The 23,797-nt window shown below is 40.4% G+C and overlaps 1 protein-coding gene across 1 annotated transcript; it reads left to right on the top strand.

Annotated features, from left to right (window-relative positions):
• Positions 1 to 282: 282 nt before the first annotated feature.
• LOC311089306 (GTPase IMAP family member 8-like) lies at positions 283 to 13,670 on the top strand. Its single transcript, XM_084123898.1, has 4 exons — positions 283 to 332; positions 473 to 540; positions 10,610 to 11,260; positions 12,135 to 13,670. Exons 2-4 carry the CDS (start codon positions 513 to 515, stop codon positions 13,010 to 13,012), a joined length of 1,557 nt encoding a protein of 518 aa, XP_083980024.1. The 5' UTR covers positions 283 to 332; positions 473 to 512; the 3' UTR covers positions 13,013 to 13,670.
• The last annotated feature ends 10,127 nt before the right edge of the window (positions 13,671 to 23,797 follow it).

Raw genomic sequence — 23,797 nt, 5'->3', positions numbered from 1 at the left:
ATGTTTTTGATTCATTTTCATCTGCACTAAATTTCATTACGTTCAATCCACTATATTGAATAAAATCGGAATCATGGCATGATCCCTCATGCCGTTCAAACCTTCGGGTTTCTTCTGTTGCACACAACATTGAACTTTCCCTGTGTGGACAAAAATCACTGAGACATTCCTCAGAATATCGTTTGTGTGATTTAAGAGTAATAGGCTACACACACTGGAAGTCCCAGCATTACTTATCTATCAGCACGCCCATAACTGCGAGCTGGGGAAGATGACGCGCAAACGAAAGTGAAAGAAAATCGAGACAAACAACAACAGCAGCTCGACTCCTGGTGAGTTTACATGTCCTGCTGCAACGAGTGTTATACAGACGTGTTGATTCATTGATAAGTCATTAAACATTATATTGAGATTATAAACAAACATATATCGAGGGTGTTTTATGTTTTGAATGTATTTGTTGTTGTTTTAGGAAGTATATTCCTGCGCTGTGATCTTTCTGCGTTGAAAAGATGGCGACGGGGCCTGAAACTCCTCCTGGTAAGAGAGTCAATCCAGGATTTATTAACGCAAGTGATTGACCACAAACATGAGGACAAAAAAAAATCCTAGATTTAACCGTTTTGCTCAGTGTTTGGTGTGCCATTATGTGACAAAGACAGCACACCACACAGTCTCGAATGTGAACACAGGAAATCTTGCAAAATCTCGGAATAAGCATGGCGGACGATATGCAGGAAGAAACTGCGATGATAGTGTTTGGAATGATTTTCACACAGCACATTGTATAAACATTTGTGCTTTTGCCACAAATCAACAAGCTGATCCTCCATCTCTGCTGTCCACATAAATTTCACTTTGTGCTGCGCCATGACTGCGTTTGTTATGCTTCCGTCTTCCATTATCTCGCTTTCTGATTGGATATTGTTTGATTTCACGTGATAATCTCCAGAGCGTGCGCTTGTTTGTCCTCAGAGTTCCCCCCACACTTCAGGATTTCTGATCGTAAATATTCAACATGTTTAATATTTACGATTCGCGATCGGGGCGGCTCCGACGTTCTTCCGAGCAGATTCGGACACTCTTAACACACCTCACACCAGGGGAACATCTGATAAAATAATCTGCAGAACCATCAAGATAATCGTAAAAGTAAAAAGTAAAATATCGTGAAAATAAATCATAAAAGTGGTTTAATTAGTTTAAAAATCTTATAATGAATGAGATGGTGGGTCTTTTACTTTATGCAAAAGACAGTATTTATACAAATGCTTTAGCTAAAATAATGTTTTTAATAATGTCTAAGTTAATACTTGTTCAAAACAATAACAATTTAAGCAAAGTTTGCACTATTTTCTGTATATTTTTATTTATTTAAATAAATATACTGTCATTAAAATATGTTAATTAAAAAAATACAGAAACATTTTTTTTTTAAATAAGCATTCTAAAAGTTCCCATAATTATTTAATGTAGAATTGCAGTAGTAACAATAAAATATATTTCATTATATTATATGATTAATATCATATATTTAAATATGACATTTCACATCTGAATCTAGCCATGTCATGTCAACAAATGATAAAGTCAGCGGCTGTTTATTATCATGTTAATCATTGTGAATATTATATAAGGGCAAATATTTGCTAGTCCTCACAATGATTTCACCAGAATATTTATATAAGCACATAGTTTCCAATGTGTGGTTCCAGTAATTATATACACAGGTTATGATACTCACATGGTAACGTCCACAAAGGTTGTTTATTCCAGGTAAGAGCAGGAAACAAGCGATGTAAGCAGGTGAGTGAGTGAGTGAGTGAGTGAATATGCGGGTTAAATGATAAGTAAACACTAATCATGTGAACAACAGTTCTAATATTTGTAGGTGCAGACAGTTGTAAACAGGATGGCTGGAGACGGAAGAGTATTAAAGATGGGATCGTAACAGGTAAGGGAACAGGTAGGTAGTCGGATGAGAAGTTCAGAAAGGAACAAGATGGATTAAGATGGCGCCTAGTTACCTGTCGGTAGAGTCCTGCACGGGCTCGGGTACCCGAAGGGTGACCCGCATATTTTGCTCAAACGGGTGAAAAATACTGTGTCGGATACGGGTGTGGGTCGGGTCGGAAACAGGGGAAACACGGGTTTAAAACACTCACATACAAACGTAAAAATATATGCATATTTTTAGGAACACATCTACAAAAATATGCCTGTGTTTCAAGTTGATAAAATAATTTAAAGTCCACATCAGTTTATTTGTGCCCACGCCCTCTCAGGAGTCTCTATACCTACTTTCACTCTTAAAAATTCCTCATAACTAGGCTAGACGAAATTGCGTGGCAGATATAGTGTTGTAGCCGCATCTGTTCGATTGGTAAAATGTTTTAAGGCTACTCAGTTTTGTGGTAACGTTAGCCATGTTCTTCATGTACCGGCCTTTTGACAGCTTCGGCTGAAGTTGTCCTTGTGTTAATTGCCGTGTAATAACTAATGTATGATCTGGCAATAAACATTTTTGTAAGTGTGTCTATAATGTGATAGTCTAAACTGATTTTATTTTGGGTGCGGGTCGGGTGGTCGGTTCTATTTTAAGCGGGTCGGGTCGGGTGCGGATTTTAATTAGTGCTGTTGTCGGAAAACGGGTCGGATGTGGCTTTAAGCACTGCGGGTACGGATTTACAAAATCGGACCCGTGCAGGACTCTGCCTGTCGGGATGTGGTCACTCTGGTTGCTTTATGGCTCTTAGTTATTTTTTTATCATTATGTGTTTATTTTATTCATTTTATTGACTATTCTCGTATAATATACAATTGTTGCACTTTTGTGTAACAGGTTTTTGATACATTTTAATCTGGTTTTAGATCAGGTCATAGAACAGAATAAGCTCTTCTCATGGTATCTAATGACCTTTTATTAAAAAATGACTCTGGTAGCAATATAGCCTTAGTCCTGCTGGATCTTAGCTCAGCATTTGATACGACTGACCACACCACCCTAACTGAACATTTAAGGCAGCACATGGGCATCCAAGGAACTGAGTTGCTTTGCCTCTAGAACCTTTTCTGTTAAAATGGGAAACTTTGCATCATCAATAGCTTCCATTACCTGTGAGGTCCCTCAAAATTACATTCTGGGACCAGTGTTATTTTCGTTGTATATACTTCCTCTTGGTTTTAGTTTTTAAAAACATAGTGTTTCACATCACTTTGATGCTGATGACACACAGATGTATTTACCTATAAAGTCTGGAAATGATATATGCGTTAAATTATTTTCTGAATAGCAATAACTATAGGCCCTTTGTCATCCAATGATGTTATGTTAAAAACTTGGGTTTTATGTTTGACACAGAGTTAAAGTTTGACAGACAAATCAATTCAGTTGTGAAGAATAGTTTCTTCCAACTGAAATATTGCTAAACTCAAATCTGTCTTATTTTACAGTGATCTGGAGGAAGTAATCCATGCTTTTATTTCTTCACATCTTGATAACTGCAATGCTTTGCTGGGCGTAAACCAGTCTTCAGTGTCACGTCTTCAGCGGGTACAAAATGCAGCAGCAAGGTTGCTGACAAACACAAGAAAGAGGGATCATATATCCCCTATTCTGGCCACTTTACACTGGCTACCAGTTCAATTTAGGATAAAGGACAAGGTGCTTCTGAATACTTTTAAAGCCCTTCATGGACTGGCACCAACATATATTTCTGAGCTTATAAACTTAGATCTCTGAAATCCCAAGACCAACTGCTCCTGGAAATTCCTCGGTCACGCTTAAAAGGCAAAGGAGATCGCGCTTTCTCAGCTGCGGCCTTTGGTACTTTGTAAGGACTATTGGTTGGGATTAGATGCATTTATATTATTTTATCTCATTCTCTTGTTTTATTTTATTATTTAATTCTTTGTATTTTATTGTGTTTATTTAATTCCTTTGAAATTGAACAGAACTTTTGTACACTCTGTGTTTTTAATGTGCTTTATAAATAAATTTTTATTTGATTTGGTAGGAACAAGAAGACCAGACACCTGGTGCTGTTGTTGCTGATCAGAATTCTGGTGACTGGGAACGAGTGGGTGGAGCAGAGATGTCTGGTGCTGAGGATGTAACTGACTCTGTGACAATATTCCCTCTCCATGGGCAGCTCCCGAATTACCGCGGTGGATAACAACGGAGACAGCCTCTTCCTCTTGGTGCTGGATGGTTGAGATGGTTGGTGTGGAACTCGATTAACAGTGATGGGTCCAGAATGTTATCACGGGTGATCCAATACCTTTCCTCTGAGCCGTAACCCTTCCAATCAACGAGGTATTCCAGGCGGCCGCCCCTTCATAGATGTGTTCTTCATCTGCATCCACTGGAGGAGGAGGAGGAGGAGGAGGAGGAGGAGGAGGAGGTACGTCATCAGCACCAAACCCTGTGGAGGAAGGAACCAGAGGGTTAGTAAATGGTTTGAGTAGTGATACATGGAATGAAGGTGAGATGCGGTAGTGAGGAGGAAGGTTTAACCTGTAGGTGACTTCATTGATCTGCCTCTGGAAGGTGAAAGGACCAACACAGTGGGGACTCAGCTTGCAACGGGGCAGTCGAAGCTTGATGCCCCTGGTGGAGAGCCAGACCTTCTGTCCCAGATGGTATTGGGGTGTCACATCTCTTCTTTAGATTCCTGTGGTCTGTGATTACCTCAAACTGATGTTTCGCTCCCTTCAGCCAGTGTCTCCATCCCTCCAAAACTAGTTTAATGGCAAGATATTCTCAATATCGTAGTTGTGCTCTGCCGGGTGACAGTTTCTTAGAATAGAAGGCACATGGATGGAGGATAGGAGGCTCACCCTGCCGCTGAGACAAAACAGCTCCTACCCCTGTGATGGAAGCATCAACCTCTACGACGAAGGGGGTTTCTGGATTGCGGTGTGTGCAGGTAGGAGCTGTGCAAAAGGCTTCTTTCAACTGATTGAAGGCATTGGTGGTATCCAGATTCCAGGACAAAGCCTTTGGCCCGATGCGAAACAGTGATGTGAGTGGTGAACTGATCTTGCAAAAGTTGGTTATAAATCTCTTATAGAAGTTTGAAAATCCCAGGAAGCACTGAAGGTCTTTGACAGATGATGGTTGTGGCCAGTTCTTAACTGCTTGTACCCTCCTCTGGTCCATGCTTGCTGATGACAAAGTCGAGGAAGTAAATGGTGTCATGGTGTAACTCGCACTTCTCGAGCTGCAGGTATAGATGGTACTCAGGAGGTTTCTGAAGTACCTGCGTCAAGTGATGGCGATGTTCAGACAGGTTCCAGGAGTGGATTAGTATGTTGTCAATGTGTAGACGTGGAGAAGTGGTGGAGGAACTCCCAGAACACCTCGTTCATGAATCCCTGGAATACGGAGGGTGAGTTGGACAAGCCCATATGGCATCACAACGTATTCATATTGGCCAGATGGTGTGTCAAAGGCGGTTTTCCCATTCTTCAGGTTATAATTCCCATATAATTCCCAGGTTATATGCGCTCTGCAGGTCCAACTTGGTGAAGATGTGAGCTCCACGTAACTGCTACAGGGCCGCTGGGACCAGAGGAAGAGGGTAACGGTACTTAATGGTCTGTGAGTTAAGGTGTGGTAATAAATGCAGGGCCACAAGCCTCCGTCCTTCTTTCCCATGAAGAAGAAGCTCGAAGCTACAGGGGAAGTTGATGGACGGATGATTTCTTGCTCATGAGCCTCCTTGATGTACTCCTCTAAGGCCTTCTGTTCCAGGATGGACAACGGATATACTTTACCCTTGGGTAAGATCGCCCCTGGCAGCAGGTCGATGGCGCAGTCCCATGGCCGGTGAAGTGGTAACTTGGTCTCTTGCTGCTGGCTGAAAACATCCTGGAACTCCCGGTACTCGAGGGGATTCTCCTGTTGATTGGAAATTTCTGGACTCTCAATGGTGGTGGAGTTGACCGCAATAGTTTTTCAAGAAGAGTTTCTTCTGTTGATGCATTGTTTGACGAACAATTTCTGGACAGGCTTTAAGCAGTTCTCAAAACAGTAATCACTCCACTGATGAATTTTACCTCTAGGTCAAGGGAGATGAAGTTGTCTGCCGATCTAGAGTCAATAAGGGCTTTCGCTGAAACAGAACAGCGGAGAGTCATTACTATGACATCAGTTCTTGTTAAGGGGGTAATAGAAGGAGGCCGCTGTGGCCATGGTGGTTGAACTGGACACACTGGTAAGAGATGCCCTTCTGCCTTAAGGACCCTTCGTTGACATTCTGCATTCGACAGGTGGAAGGTATCGATTTGCATGGGTTAAGGTGCTGGAGGGGCAACAGATGGTGAGGGAAACGGAGGATGCAGAGCGGGCTGATCGAGCGCTCAGGCAGTGAGTCACTTGGAGATCCTGATGGAAAGTTGAATGAAACTCTCAAGTCCTATGACATCTTCATAGATAGCGATTTGTTGACGGATGTTGGTATTAAGACCTTGACAGAGGCTGTGATCAAAGTGGTTTTGTTCCAACGGCTGGCGTCAGCTAGTGTAACAAATTGGAGCGCATAGTCGGGATCCACCAACAATACATTGTGGAATGGACTCAACCGATGTCAATAATCCAATGCTAGATCTATCTGCAAGTTCACTCTCTGTGCATGATCAACTCTACCATTTACGTAGAGTGGATCTCCCTTGACGTAAACGGTAGAGTTGATCATGCACAGAGAGTGAACTTGCAGTTTGACCAAAGACTTATTTGAAGTGGGTGGTGAAAGCTGTCAGCTATTCGCGTCCCAGATGGATTTTGCCCACTGTAAAGCCTGTCCTGTCAGCAAGGAAATGATATACGCAATTTTCGCTCAATCATTGTGGAAGAGTTGGGGTTGCATCTCAAAGAACAGCGAGCATTGCAACAGAAACCCACTGCATTCCTCCGCCTCGCCTGAGTAAGTCGCCGGTTGGGCCATGGGACTGGCAGATGCAGAGGGTGAAAAAGTAGTGACGGGTGGTTGGAATGATTGATGGAGTGCTTGAACCAGTTCAGCAAATGGATCCCAGTGGTGGATTACTGACATCGCTTGAATCCAAAAAAAAGAGTGCAACACAAAGGTAACTTCCACAAAGGTTGTTTATTCCAGGTAAGAGCAGGAAACAACTGATGTAAGCAGGTGATTGAGTGAGTTAAATGATATGTTTACATTTGTCTGCACCTACAAATATAAGAACTGTTGTTCACATGATCAGTGTTTGCTACTGGATGGCTGAAGACTGAAGAGGATTAAAGATGGGATTGTGACAGGTAGGTAGTTGGGTGAATAGTTTGGGTAGGAACAACAAGACCAGACAAAGGTGAACTGAGAAGTGACTGTTTATATGGTGAGTCCTTGATGAGCTGGTGCAGGTGTTGCTGATCAGAAATCTGGTGATTAGGAACGAGTGGGTGAAGCAGCGATGTCTGGTGCTGAGGATGTGACTGACTCTGTGACACTTGTTACGGTCCCTAATATAAATGTCTAGGAGTCAAGGGACACATAACATAAGAGATGGACAACGACTAGCGTGTTCAAAATAAAGTATTTATTACAACACAAACGACTCACAAAAGTAGCCAAAAATGAGAGACGGGGAACTCAGCAACAGAGGAAAAAGAAAGACACCCCAAATAATAAAGTCAAGCTGGGACTCCCCGCTCCTAACTAAAGTTACAAACTAAGAATAAAAATTAAACATGACGAAATGGCGTTGAACAAGCTGGCTGACAAGAGCCCGTCTCCTTCTGCTTTATAGCCTGACTTCCCCAGCTCAACAATAGGAAACTAATGAAGACAGAAATTACAACATTAAATCAAATCAAATCAAGTATATTTGTATAGCGCTTTTTACAATACAGATTGTATCAAAGCAGCTTCACAGTATTAAAATAAAATAATACAACAAAGTTTGTTTCTAGTGGAATTTATTGATTGATAGAATAAAATTAAATATCCCCAAAATATCCCCAACTGAGCAAGCCAAAGGCAACAGTGGCAAGGAACCGAAAAACTCCATCAAGTGACCTAATGGTGTCCTAAAACTCCATCAGGTGACCTAATGGAGAAAAAAAAAACCTTGGGAGAACCCAGGCTCAGTCGGGGGCCAGTTCTCCTCTGGCATTTATGAACTAGAGGCCGGATTGTAGTTTGAAACTGTGAGATTAACAATATTATATGAATGCCTGGCTGAAAAGATGCGTCTTTAATCTAGTTTTAAACTGGGAGAGTGAGTCCGAGTAACGAACAGTATCAGGAAGGCTATTCCAGAGTTTTGGAGCCAAATGTGAAAATGCTCTCCCTCCTTTGGTTGATCTGGATATCCTAGGTATGACCAAAAGCCTCGAATTTATTGATCTTAAAGAGCGCGATGGATTATAGGGTGATAGAAGATCCGTTAAATAGACTGGAGCTAAGCCGTTTAGGGCTTTATAAGTCAGTAGCAATACCTTATAATTAATACGGAACTTTATAGGTAGCCAATGTAGTGATGATAAAATCGGTGTTATATGATCATATTTTCTTGATCTAGTAAGAACTCTAGCGGCTGCATTTTGGACTAACTGTAGCTTGTTTATTGAGGATGCAGGACAACCGGCTAATAAAGCATTACAGTAATCTAGTCTCGAGGTCATGAATGCATGAACTAACTTTTCTGCATCAGAAACTGATAGCATATTACGTAGCTTAGCAATGTTTCTAAGGTGGAAAAAGGCAGTTTTTGTAACATACGAAATATGATTTTCAAAAGACAGGTTACAATCGAGTATAACACCCAGGTCTTTTACTGTAGAGGATAAAGTAACAGGACATCCTACGATGTCAAAGTTGTATTGTGAGAGGTTCTGTGGGCGGTTTTTTGAACCGATAAGTATTACCTCTGTCTTGTCTGGATTTAATAAAAGAAAATTACGCGTCATCCAATCTTTTATATCTTTAACACACTCTGTCAATTTGGATAAATTAGCGTTTTCATCCGGCCGTGATGAAATATATATTTGAGTGTCATCAGCATAACAATGGAAACTAATTCCATGTTTCCTTATAATATTTCCAAGTGGCATCATATATATTGAGAATAACAGAGGGCCTAACACAGATCCCTGCGGCACTCCATAGTTTACTGGAGTTATGATCGATTTTTCTCCATTTAAATAGACAAAATGGTAGCGGTCAGATAAGTATGATCTAAACCAGCTTAATGCTTGTCCTTGAACACCAGTATAATTTTGTAGTCGATCTAAGAGTATTGTATGATCTATAGTATCGAACGCAGCACTTAGATCAAGTAAAACTAGTATTGAGATACAGCCTTGGTCAGAAGCTAAGAGTAAATCATTTGTGATTTTAACGAGCGCAGTTTCAGTGCTATGATGCGGCCTGAATCCAGACTGAAACTTTTCATAGATATCATTTTCTTGCAAGAAAGAGCCCAGTTGAGTGGACACAACTTTTTCTAGTATTTTAGCCATAAAAGGTAGATTTGAAATGGGTCTATAATTTGCTAGATTATTATGATCTAATTGTGGTTTCTTAATGAGAGGTTTTATAACTGCCAGTTTAAATGTTCTTGGAACATGACCTAAAGATAAAGACGAGTTAATAATATTGAGGAGAGGCTCTTCCACTACAGGTAACACTTCCTTCATTAGTTTAGTTGGTATAGGATCTAATAAACATGTTGTTGTTTTAGATGAAGTGATAAGTTTATTTAACTCTTTTTGTTCTATAGTTGTAAAGCACTGTAATTGTTCTTGCGGGGGGAAAATTGAGGCTGAATTATAAGGCGCGATTGAGGATTGAACGTTTACAATTTAGGTTCTGATGTTTTCTATTTTCTCAGTGAAGAAGTTCATGAAATCATTACTACTAAACTGTAACGGGATATTTTGTTCGGGTGACGTCTGTTTATTTGTTAGTCTAGCCACGGTGTTAAATAAAAACCTAGGATTGTTTTGGTTGTTTTCTATTAGTTTGCGGAGATGCTCAGCCCTGGCCGCTTTTAGGGCCTTTTTATAACGTGACATACTGTCTTTCCACGCGATTCTAAAGACCTCTAAATTAGTTTGTTTCCATTTACGCTCTAAATTACGGGTTTCTCTCTTTAGAACATGCGTAGTAATTTAGTAATTTAGTAATTTAATTTTTTTAATTTTCTCTGTAACCTTTTTTAATCTAACGGGTGCAACAACATCCAATGTTCTAGAGAGAATGGTGCTCATAGTGCTAGTTAGTTCTTCTAGTTCATCTGTTTGTTTGGGTTCAGGCAGCAGCTGAGACAGATCAGACAAGCAACTCGAGAAATTATCATTATGATCATTAATCATTATGATCACTAATGATCATTACTACTAATAATCATTAGAGGACTCTGGGCCAGGGCGTTTGCGAGACACGTGTAACACACAGTAATACTAATTACACAGGTAAATCATGATTATTGGTGGGTTTTCACTGCAAAACAACAACAACAAAACAAAACAACGTTTTTTAACAAAAGCAGCAGCGATTTCTGTCATTTTGGACCATGAAAATCATACATTGACAATACACTTGACATTATATTTATAGTCATACTCCATATTATCTGTCTCTTTCAGAGATGTCCACTGGTCCAGATGATCCAGTGATCCGGGTTCTTCTGATGGGCAGGAAGGGTTCTGGGAAAAGCTCATCTGGAAACACTATACTGGGAGACAAAAAGAGGTTTAAAATCCACAAACATAAGAAGCCGCATGAAGCTGAAGTGTGTGAGGAAGAAACTCAGATCGGAGAGAAGCAGGTGTGTGTGATTGATTGTCCAGATCTACTGGATCCAGATCTGACTAAAGAGAAGCTGGAGATGATGAGGGATCAGCTGATCTCTGGATGTTCATCAGGACTCAGTGCAGTTCTGATCACCGTTCCTCTAGAGAAACCTGTGGAAAACGAGGAGGAGATCCTGGATTATATCAAAGGTTTATTAGATCCTGAAGTTCAGAAGTACATCATGATTCTGTTCACATGTGGAGATGAACTGGAGGATCTGGATGAACCGCAGACCATTGATGAATATCTACAAGATCATGAGGATCTCCAGCGACTGGTGACTGAATGTGGAGAAAGGTTTCACTGTTTCAATAACAGGATTAAATCAGGTGATCAGACACGAGAACTACTGCAGAAGATTGAAGGAATGATGATGAAGAATGGTGGGAAATTTATCATGGAACAGATGAAGAGGAGCAACAGCAAGGAGACTGAAATCAATTGTAAGTTGTTCTGTTGGTGTAAATTATTTTAATAATACATTATAATTTTGGCCACACAGGGCTGTATGTGAACTTTGTTTTTGCACATAGCACTGGTGCTGCAGAGGCTGACAGTTTTGTAGCACCGGCCACAACAGTAATTTCTTAATTTCTGTCAGGAAATCTGATGCATCCACTGCGAGAATAAAAAGTACCTTAGGAAATGTGGTTTTGTCTTCTACAGAATCAAAAAATCTGAGTCTGAGAATGTAAACAGCTCCAAGTAGAACCTCACGTGTTGTCATCTTGTAATAACAGTAATAATTACAAGTATTGCTTTCAGAGCGGCACATTCTTAATAAAAACAATAATAGTTTGAATTTGTGGTATTTCTAAATATACTGAGTAACAAAATTGGTTTCAGATATTCAGTAACACTGATGTGGCCCAGGCAGAAAATGAGTTTGACACCCCTGGGTTATGTCAACCTGTTAGTTAAAAGGGTCATGAAATGGAGAATTAAAATGATTTGGGAGGGTTTCACATGTAATAATTATTTCATATGCAAAGCTGTTAGCCAATCACAACAGTGGGCATTTACACTTAAGTCTCACAGCAGCCAATCACAACAGTGGGTGTTTACAGTCTCACACACCCCTTCAAACTAAAAATCAGGGTAGGAAAAATGCCATTTATTTCTAAATGATGACAATCTCTGATGGAAAAGTGCACCCCAGGAAACATTTTAAAACAACTTAAGAAATGCATTTCATAACCCGTTTGAGAACATCTGCTAATGCCTGATATGTAAATATCACTGATCTTAAAAGAGAAGAGCTGATAGAGAAGGTTGTATTTAATTAAATTCCACATTGATGTGATTGTTGTGTTGTAGTTTCAGGAGAAAGTTCAACAGCTGAAGATGAGCATCAGATTCCTGAGAGGAAAGACCAGATCAGACTGGTTCTGCTGGGAAAAACTGGATCTGGGAAAAGTGCCACTGGAAACACCATCATCGGCAGAAACGTGTTTGACTCCTCCGTCAGCTCGGACTCTCAGACGAAACAGTGTCGGGCAGAAACTACAGTGAGGATGGGTAAAGAGATCTCAGTGATCGACACTCCTGGACTTTATGATACTGAACTCAATAATGAGGAGGTTAAAACTGAAATAGTGAAATGCATAACACACGCTTCTCCTGGACCACATGCTTTTATTATCGTGATTAAAGTGGATCGATTCACTGAGGAGGAGAAAAACACAATACAGCAGCTCAAAGACGTGTTTGGAGAACAGATGGAAAAATACACTTTAATCCTCTTTACTCACAAAGATAAGTTAAAGAAAGCAAACAAAACCATTGAGCAGTTTCTACAGGATAGTAAGGGTAAAGATCTTAAAGAACTTGTAGAAACCGGAAACCAGTTCTTCTGTATAGATAATGAGTCTGCCAGTTTCCCACAGTTCAGAGATCTGATCAGTAAAATAGAGATTATGGTAGAAGAGAATGGAGGAACACACTTCACCAATGATGTGTTTGAGAGAACAGAGAAACACATTCAGGAGATTCAGAAGCAGAAGTTAGATGAGAAAGTGAAGCTGTACAAACAGGAGCATAAAGAGGTTCCTCAGAAAATATACTGGAGTTTAGTAGAGGAGTCACGGCATGAAGCTGAGGAGTCTTTACCTTTTACTGATTTTGCTGAAATAATCATAATGGCAACAATCAGAGCGGCAAAACTAGTAAGACAGAAGATGTGTGGGATTCAGTGAGGGGTTCAGTAATGGTCAGATAAATGAGGACTTGACATCTAGACATGCTCCTTCAACTGAACTCAAAACTTTTATTTCGCACCATTGATTTTTTTTATTTGTTTCTTGATAAATCGAAACCAGCTATGAAATAGTCTAATAGTCTAAAGTTAATGCTTTTTTTGGCAAATACATGTATAAGGAACCTAGCAGTCATGTGAGACAGGTTAAAATAAATATGTTATAGTTTTGTCTATTAAGGTCACAAAACTCTGGGCTTCTGATAGTACCTAAAATATCTGAGTCCACTCTCCCAGTTTAAATCTGGACTAAAGACGCTTCTCTTTAGCCTAGCATTCATATAATGCATCTCCTACCCTTATACTGTTATATCAGATCAAAAGCACATGATTACTCTTGCTTAATGTTGTGAACAGCAGCTACACGTTTAAAATAATACATGTTAGCTAACTGCATGTTTTGTGTTATCTTGAACTGGATATTTCTGTAATATGGACATTAGCTGGACACAGTCACCTCTGAAAACAGAATCAGGTTCATAAAGTGTCAGAAACAGATCAGACGCTGGTGTTAATAAAGGAGGAGGACAGTTATTAATAAATTATGATAAAATTATATTATATATATTATATATACATTTATTCAGAAGATCTGAGAAACATGCTGTTTTACACTTGAAATAAAGTGAGCTAAAGCAACAGTGTTCTTGATTTATTTTGTTTTGTCTCATTGTGATCTGCATTAAATGTTATTACATTCAATCCATTTGATATTTTGCAAAAGTTTGCTTGAACTCTTTCTGTGTCAGGTTTAGGTTATTTCCCAGAATGCACTGCATAGTGCCGGTTTAGGACAGTAAATGTTGAAAATAAGTGTTATATATTATGCATTTCTGTGAAAAGGGAGAGATGTTGAGTTGTGTTTGACATGTTTTAGTGTTTCTGTAGTTTCTGTGGCGGAAACAAATCTTGAGTAAGAATAAGTGAACAAAACACTGTAAATAATTCTGCTGTAATTTTACAGTAAATTACTGGCTACTAATTGCATTACTTTCACAGTAATTTACAGTAAGAAATTTAATGAATTTAAATTATTAAATCATTAAAAATTAAAACTGTGATTTCACAGTTAATATCACATCATTACTGTAATTTCACAGTGCATAACTGTATAAATATAGTTATCAGCTGTAACTTGAACAGTAATTTATTGTTTCAGCTGTAAAAGTAATGCAACTAGTAGTCAGTAATTAACTGTAAACTTACAATTTAATACAGTAATGCAATATGATGACATAAAAGTAGTTAAAAAAAATTATTAAACAATACTTTCCACAATTGATTTTATTTTCAATAAAACTGATACAACAATATCATAAAAAAACGTTGTGGGCATCGGGCAGGAGTCGGCAACGAGGTGTCAGTCCAAAAAACACAGCCAGAGGGAAAGTCCAAAACAATAGCCAGGTAGAAGTGAAGGTCTCAACCAACAGGGCAGTCCAACATATTCAGTGGCGATATGGCAGGTAAAAACTGAGAGATCCAACAATGAACAGAGCAAATGAAAAAAGTAATACCATCAAAAACAGAACATGGCTGGACAGGAACAAATAACACAGCAACCCAAGCCCCCACACACAGGGTTCATGCGAGTACATACTCAACACAAAATCTGAGTTGCCATCTATGTTGCCATCCATTCAAAATCCACAAGTTTGCGCAGCAGAGAACAAACTTGCTGATCGATGCCTCCCTGCTTCTTCTCTGATTTAGATGCTGTATCAGGGTTGAAGCCCAGGAAGCACCTAAGACCACAATAAAAATAAAAAATTACATTTCAAAGTCTGAGAGATTCCCTATTTATTCCCTATAATATATTTTACACTGATTATTTTTCAATAATCCATTTAATTTTTCCACATTTGCTGACCACAACAGCTCACGCAAAACATCTTGGGGGTAAGAGGTGCTCATTCCTGTAGCTGGATATCTACCTTTTGCTGGATCAGACTGAACTCTGCAGGAAGGTAGATATCCAGGAGCAGGAATGAGCACCTCTTACCCAAGGTGTTTTAAAAACAGTCTTAATTTTATGGACGGAAAGACAGGAGTCACGATATAGAGTGAAATGGGATTATTAAACTTCAAAAAGTGACAGTTTAATTAAAGACATGCAATTGCATGTTTGAAAGTGAAAACTGTTGCACGTTGTTGTAAAGTTTTCTTTGATCGAAGCAGAGACCAGTGAGACAGTTGGGATCGCGTTCAACAGAAGTTATTCTTTATTGAGAACTCCTCTGTACGCGGCTGTAGAAACGTCCAACATGATCTAACTCAAACATTATACATTTACAGTTATATACCTTCCAAGGGGGAGGGACTTTTGGAGGTGGAGACAAATTCAAACAAAGCATGTAAATGATTATACAGGTTAAGGTAACACCCTAGACTGTGAGGGTCTGGCCAATCCTAATTCAATCAGCATAAGGCTCCAAGAGCCATTTGGGTCCGAAATCCATTTGCAGAACAAAAGGTGAGATTCTCAGTGAAAGTCATTCAACCTAACTATTCAACGTCTGGGCTCCGAAAGGTGAGAATCAAGTGATCTGACTCATTTAAAACACAATAGAGAAAACAGGTCTGGCAGGAATGGAGACTCTTGCTGGAGACTCAATAATCACCTGAAATCAGTCTACTAAATTTTATCAGTTTAGATACTATTGCAGTGGAAAAACTAAATTAAACATTTAATAAAAATGTAATCCAACACTTCCCCCTTTGAGAGTTCTAATAACTCTCACAAAAATACAAATTTATACACTTAAAAGTTAATTCTTGTAACTTGTGTAAGTTACAGGCACGTATAACTTATTCTGTGTTGTGTCCTTGATTTACATGAGTGTCATAGTTCTTCTCAAAACCATAACTGTTGACACCTGCGACGCAGGGTGTAAAATGTCATAATTGCATGTTGACACAGAAACGAACATGCGATTAGGGTCCGTGAATTCTCTGCGTTGTGTATTTTTCATTTTCTCTTGTGATAGTTTGTTCAGCAGTGGGTCTGGTTGTCTTCTTGAGGTTGGGGCTTCATACGCAGATGAAACGGTCGTTGCATATGGATCTCGAAAAAAACATCAAGTTTTATAAGACAGAAAACAGAAAAAACAGAGAGCAGTATTTCTTCAAAACACTACGGTTGTAGCAGTTTAAACACTATGGTTCTATCGTTTTCAGAGTCTACTGTTGTCGTTTCATTCTTTCCCTATTTCTTAATTGATTTGACACCTATGGACCAGTGAGGTAAGGATGGACTAAATCGGGAAAGGCCTATGAGGTTGTCTTCACCCTGGGTTCACCCCCGAACGCCTGTTGCGTCAGTTCTTCCCAGGGCACCTCACTTGTCCGTGTCCTATTCTGTCCCTGTGTTGTGTACACACTGTACAGTGTGTGAGAAAATTGGCACATTTCCATTCTCCAGTGAAACATCAGTCCTAATAAACATCATTAACAGAGGATGGTGTCTGATTGTAATATTCTGTGGCTTAACATTTAAGGCTGTGAGTCTTACTTAACCAGGGTCCCCTAAAAGAAGGCTGAGACAGTCACTTTCCTTTTGTTCTATTAAACAAAAATAAGTCTTTCATCTTTGTTGTTGTTTCTGGGGAAATTAAGCACTCACAGCCTAAATGGTTAACACCGTATCAAATTGCCCCACGAGTTTAACGAGGAGGGGAGGGGCTGCTTTAAAGTAGCAAACAAATGTAGTAAGAGCTGCATAACATTGTTAACTTGTCTTAAGTTATTTTTGTTTTTTCTACATTCTTTTCCAAAATGTCCGTGCTTTCCACAGTAAGAACAACTGGCTTCTCTAGGACTTTTGCGTTTCTTTGGCTTCTCTGAGTTGACCTTAATGGATGCTGCTGCAATTCTTACTCTCTCTTTGACATCAGAATTTCTTTCCCAAATAGCTAAACTTTCTAGGTTACTTCTGAGAGTTCTTTTAGCCCACGTAATATCTAGGAATGGCAAGGCTGTTCTGTACTCAGCTACAAGACCATCTGCCCAAATTCGGATTAGAGCTCCTTTGTCAGCTAACACACTTTCGGAATCATCCACTATTCCACTGTACGTTACCGCTACCTGACAGAACCTCTCAGTATATTCACTCACAGTTTCTTCTTTCTCTTGTACACAGCTAGTAACTCTCGACCAATCGATTTTGGGTCCCAAGATATTCTTTAGGATTTTCAAAACACCTTCTCTCAAATCGCCTTTACTGACATGTTGCAGTTCGGAAGTAACAGCAGACTCAAAACTGTTGAATTCAGATTCAGTTAGAATTTGTGACATCAGCTGTGTGACTTCCGGCAACGACATGTCGTAAAGACGCATTTTGCTGAACAATGCTCTTCTAAATTCAGAAAAATTTGTTTGCACTGATGGCAAACTTTCAGCAATTCTCTCAATATCTTTAGGACATAAAGATGTTTTGACTGCTTGTGGCTGCAATATGGGGGTTGCAAATGAAACTGTATCAACACCTTTTCCCTGAGGCTTTTGTCTAGCTACGCACACTTCAACTGCATTTACATCTGCATTGACATTGTCCTCTATACTATCAAAAGACTGTAAATCAGGATAGCTTTCATCTGACTGTTGGTTTTCTGAGTCACATTTGGTTGAGGCCTTGAGGCCCACCGTTTTCGTGAAACAGGACACTTGAGTAAGCAATTTTTTGTTCTGTTCTTTCAAATTATCTATACAACGAGCTTGTTCTTGTACAATGGATAAGCTAAATTCTCTGTGACAGAAGATAATGCCTTTGACACTGTTCTTGCGAATACTTTCTCCTAGTACCTTCTTACAATCTTCGATTGACCAAACTTTGCCTGGATTAATGCCAAATTTCTTTGTTAAATTCAATCTGACTTCCTCAGTCACGATTGAGTCCATGTGTTCTGATAACAAAGACTTGAATTCACTGTCTGTCCAAAAAGGTGTAATCTGTCTAGTACTTTTCCTAAACATTTTGTGAATTTCTGTTACCACAAACAAAACATTAAAACTTCTCTCTACTGTCTACAATAGAGGGTACACTTGTTAACACAGCTTAACTATTGTTAACTTTCCAAATTACCACACTTAACTTCCCTGCTGACAAGAACAGAGGATCAACAGAAATAACTAGCACGTAAAGCTAATTCTTCTCTGCCTAAAGCAAAGGACACCACCTGTTAGCACTTGATGCTAACTTTCTCTAGATTACAGATAGGTCTTCTCTAGCAAGAGCATACACACAATATTAACATGTAACTATTAATCTTCCCTGTCAACAACAGAGGATCAATTTCATCTCTAAAAGAAAACTTTTTAGAGGCTTATCTTTAGTTAACCAAACTCTACAGCTGTTTGTTAACTACTTCTCTGAACGGCGCAGAGGAAAACATTTGTACTGGTCTGCATTGGTTCTTTGAATGGAGTGAAACTCACCGAATCGTTGGTTGTACAGAAAAATTTCGTCTGGAACTCAGTCAGCTTTGTTGAGATCTTTGAGCTTGAAGTTTCAAGATTCAGTCTGGAACTCAGTCAGCTTTGTTGAGATCTTTGAGCTTGAAGTTTTCAATCTGGAGGAAGCTGGAAAGATTCAGTCTGGCAATCTTTGTCAAATCTTTTGTTGAGCTTGAAGTTTCAAGATTCAGTTCATTGAGCTTAAAATTCTTTGAGTTTCCTTCTCCATCCGGGTCACGGCACCATCTATTGTAAAGTTTTCTTTCATCGAAGCAGAGACCAGTGAGACAGTCGGGATCGCGTTCAACAGAAGTTGTTCTTTATTGAGAACTCCACTGTACGCGGCTGTAGAAACTTCCAACATGATCTAATCTAACATAACTTTACATGGTATCTTATAGGCATTTATTGGGGGTGGAGACAAATTCAAACAAAGCATGTAAATGAGTAGGTTAAGGTAACACCCTAGACTGAGAGGGTCTTGCCAATCCTAATTCAATCAGCATAAGGCTCCAAGGGCCATTTGGGTCCGAAAGCCATTTGCAGAACAAAAGGTGAGATTCTCAGTGAATCATTCGTGTGCTAATCCAATCAGCCTGACTGTATCACCCATACCTTCACATGATAACAGAGACAAAAGCACAGCTGTACATTGAGCTTACTGGTCAGGAAATGCATAAGGGCAAGTCACAGGAATTGACTCATTTAGAGCAACAGGACTGGCCAGAATCTCTTGATATACTCATCATAACCGCTGCTAAACTTTCTCAGTCTATATTGGAAACTAAATTAAACATTTAATAAAATATGTAATCCAACAACGTCCACCAGGTTTGAGTTCATTCATGACTCGTGGTTTCAGAGCAGTTTGTAATATGCAATACTCAAAGAAATGGTTAACTTAACATTTTAATTTGCTGATAATTAAAATCAAAGCAAGTAGAGTCGGGTTGAGCCGTAGCGTATGTCACCGCTAGGGCCGAGGACAACCACCACTCCGGAGGAGCTACACCAAGAGTCAGACAACGACGTGATATAAAAGCTTGATTCTTTTTATTAAATATAAAAACACTTTAAAGGAATGTCACTGCCACAGAACTCTTCGTAAAGGCCACTCGTCTAAGCAGGGCTTCTGTGGAGGAAGACTCAAATCGGCCACCAGTTGGTCTCTTCCTTGCTCAGAGCAATACAGGGGGGAGAGAAGGGATGAGGGACGAATGCCTTCGTCTAAGCAACAGCGGGGGCTGGGTAGCTCTGCTCACAGGACCACAATAGAAGGAGGGAAGAAGGGGCGGGAGACAGATTGGTCCAGAGGCCAGGACCGGTAGATGGCAGGCAGCAGACCAACGTAAGTGGTAGGCAGGACACAGGGGGACCACGGGTAAGGATCAGCGGTTTCTCTTCTCACAGGACAGCATCAGATCACTGAGTGTCACCTCTCTTTCACAGGACGACGGGGATGGGACGGAGGACCAGGACCTTCTTCAGTGGAGAGCAGGAAGTAGTAAGTAGTGGGCAAGGCACAGGAGGCCACGGGTAAGGATCAGCAGACTGTGGGGTTTCTCTTCTCACAGGACAGCATCAGATCACTGAGTGTCACCTCTTTTTCACAGGACAACGGGGATGGGACAGAGAACCAGGACCTTTTCGGTGGGGAGCAGAGAGTAGTAGGTGGTAGGCAGGGCACAAGGGGCTACAGGTGGGTGGCAGCAGACGATGGGCTTTCTCTTTTCACAGGACAGCGGCGACATGCAGTGGCGGATAACAGTTTATCTGTATTCACAAAACAGCAGCGGTAAGCACAGAATCCCACAGTCAACAACTGAGTCTTCTTACCACAGAACGACGACGGCAGGCAGCAGTGGCGATTAGCAGCTTCTCTTTGTCCACAGAACAACAATGGTGAGTTCAGAATCCAGCAGTTAACAACTGAGTTTTTCTTCCCACAGGACAGCAATGGCAGCATGCAGTGGCGGATAGCAGTTTCTCTATGTTCACAGAACAACAGTAGTGAGTACAGAATCCCACAGTTACAACTGAGTCTTCTTACCACAGAACAGCGATGGCAGGCAGCAGTGGCGGTTAGCAGTTTCTCTGGGTTCACATTAATTCTTGGTTCCCCACCGGGCTGGACGATCTCCGACCGAGCTTTCAGAGTGCTGGTAACATCAAGCTTTCAAATACTCGTGCATGTATCAAACCACTTTAAATCTTCACACGTGCTCACTTCAATCATCAGACACTGCAATGACACACCACTTAACAGTGAAAAGGGTACCTTCACTTCAGCTCGTCGGGCCGGCAGATCCACTATGGTGATACGTTCAAAGGGAGACACCAAGTTCGATCAACAATCCGTAATTCAAAGCACACTCGTGCCTTCAAACTGCCGCCTCTGCCTCTCGCCTTCTCGTACCTCAATTTTGGTCAAGTCCGCCTTGCTTGTCTGCACCTCTCCTCTTCAAACTGCCGCTTCTCTCTTCTCAAACCGCCACACACACTGAACACTGAACGCTGAACACCGAACGTTGAAATAGCCACTTCATGATTCACTGCAGCTGTCGCTCATCAACACGGGCGGCCATGACAGGTCACCGGAACCGGTCTGGTGTCACGCCGGAACTGTTTCCCCAAGGGAACTCGTTCCGTTTATTATGGTTCCTATTTGTCACTCCGTGACACGTACAGTGGAAAAGTGCCGTAACAGACTGTATGATTCACACAAAGATCTGATCTCATCTTGAATCAGTCTGGGATTACAAGAAGAGATAGAAACAACTGAGACAGACTACATCCATAAAAACTGTGGCAACATCTCAGAGATACTTGGAGAAATCTGCCTCTAAACCTAATGAAAATGTTTAGGCATTAGTAAAAAAAAAAAAAACCTGTACGGTGAGGATCTTTTAAAACAGATTATTTGCTAATTTATATTAAATAAATAAAATCAATATTTGGTGTGACCATTCTTTGCATTTAAAACAGCTTTTGTCCTAGGAACACTTGCACAGTTTTTAAGGTAGCTTTGCAGGTAGATTTATTAAAGCATCTTGGAGATGCTGCCACAGTTTTTAATGGATTAGTCTCTCTTCTTAGTCTAATTTTTTGTTTCTTCATGTAATCTCAGACTGACTCGATGGTGAGATCAGACCTCTGTGAAGAAGACCATATACCAAATAGGTCTTCAAGGGATGGTTTGGAGTAAAATCAACCTAGGGTCCTTTGCACCATGACCTCGAGCCGAATGGTTGGTGCAGGAACCTGATTAAGATACCTACGTTGCAGTATGTAAGTCTTTTCCATCAATGGCTCAGCTCTTTCTGTCCCATTAAAGCCATCCTCTGAAAACATGCGGTGCAGGCGCATTTTCATCTCATCCAATGTAGTCTCGGTCTCGCCACTGGGTAGATCTGTAGGAGCCCATCTCACGCATCCATATTGATCCACTGGGCCTCTTGCCATTATCCCTGCTCCACTGCAGGCCCTCCTCTCCCTCCGTCGTCCTGCAAGAGTGTTATTTCTATTTCTGTACTCAACCCTTGTTTTAATTTGTTGAAGGAGGGACAGGCAGCCATCTCCAATAATATCTCCTGTTTGCCTATATCTGCAAAACATTTAGGAAACTCTCTAATGATGCCCCGAACTATAGTGTGGCATGTTGCTCTACTAGGATTAGGATCTTGTTCTAAGATCTGATCTACCACTGCCTGTACTATGTTTTTTCTGTCTACTGGGAGCGGTCTTGCTTGATTTACCAAACATTTTTGAAGAGATGAAGGCATCCGTTCACAATTTTACTCTGAAATCAACATGCCATGGCCTTCCAAGATGTGGTGCAAAGCTCTCAGTGCATGAGGAGTGTGAGGATGGACTGCATGTGCTTCCCAAAGGGCTCTGAGATGAAGAGGGAGAAGGGACAGCCTCTAAATTTAACTGAATTACATCTTTCATAAAGTTTCATCATAGTTTAAATTCTGAAGTAATAATTTAACTTAGTTTTTACACCCTCAATATTGTCTGCTTGTTTGTCAGTTGTGATCGTGTCCATAGCACCCTGTTACCTTTGCCGTGTAATTTTCTGCACTGTATTGGATGCAAGTATTTTTCAATGTCTTTTTCTTCGACCAACATAAGGTCTTCCTTGTTTTCGACTCCCAGCTCCTCCAGAACTTCCAACAAATGTGCCAGTGTTTCATCTGAGAGGCTTGGTAAAATTGAGATCACCAAATCCTTAATGCCTTGATTCATTTTCTGAAAGAGTCACGTTTATAATGAAAGGATCCAAAAGCAGGAGTTGACAGGATTTAACAGTCTTTAATGAAACATATAAACAAGGCAGTCTGTCGTTGTGGAACACAGAACTGGAGAAAATAAAAACAGTTCATCATCATGCTTTTCAAGCAAAACAAACATCCCCTTTCTGTACAATGTGCCTTTCACTGTGATTTCATTACATGCCACTGTTGACTGTGAATCAGAATTGTAACTGGCCACTGCCTCTCTAATCCTGTCACTGTAATCATCAATATATAATTCTACACCCTCTGTATCTGTACAACTGGAGGGAACATGCGTTTTGCAAAGATTTTTAAAATTGTGCAGTTTTCTGGCACACTTCTTAAAATAGCTGTGCTTGCTTTCGAATCTCAAAGTCCAGAGGCGAATTAGTGGACCAAAGTGGTGTATAAGATCAGGGTAATGACACATGTAATGATGCTTAGGGCGTAAGGGGTTATCAGGGAAGAGCTTTTGCCTGGTGCAAATGTATTCTCCGATATGCATTCTCAGATATGCAACCTCCACTATCTCTCTCAGTTGCAATATCAGTAGCCATCCCTCATTTCTACATGGATCTTTAATCCTGACACCAATCAAGAGAGGTAGTATCCTGAGAAAACACCAATTGTCCACTTAACCGCTCACTTCCGGGGGAGAGTTTGCCTGGTTTGTCATTTGCATCATTTCCTTTGTATTTGAACTGATTTTTGCATCGATTCAATTGCAAGTATATGTAAAATGCTTCTCAACTAAACGACCAACAAACAAAGCAAGGTCATAAGAAACAACACCCTCAAATAGATCGTGCCCTAGACATGGTGGGAGCCCAGGCTGACAAACATGGAAATGTGCAAGCTTGTTAAAAGGAGAGTCCTCCTTGACACCAAATACAGAGCCAGCAACAGCAGAGTCTAAATCTTGGACATGGCTTTTATATAAGACTGCACAGTTCTTGCAGAACCACACAGGTTTGGCTCATTCACAAATGTGGTTTTAT

The sequence above is a fragment of the Abramis brama genome, assembly GCF_963993115.1.
Source record: "Abramis brama genome assembly, chromosome: 1".
Classification (NCBI taxonomy): Eukaryota; Metazoa; Chordata; class Actinopteri; order Cypriniformes; family Leuciscidae; genus Abramis; species Abramis brama.
Note: the sequence above shows the minus strand (reverse complement) of the source record. Positions and strands in the feature narration are given on the sequence as shown.

What these genes read in the sequence shown, in the direction of transcription:
- LOC311089306 (XM_084123898.1), top strand. Translation starts at nt 513, where the DNA reads ATGGCGACGGGGCCTGAAACTCCTCCTG. An exon ending in GGGGCCTGAAACTCCTCCTG is followed by an intron (nt 541 to 10,609) that starts GTAAGAGAGTCA and finishes TGTCTCTTTCAG; the next exon opens with AGATGTCCACTGGTCCAGAT. An exon ending in CAAGGAGACTGAAATCAATT is followed by an intron (nt 11,261 to 12,134) that starts GTAAGTTGTTCT and finishes GTTGTGTTGTAG; the next exon opens with TTTCAGGAGAAAGTTCAACA.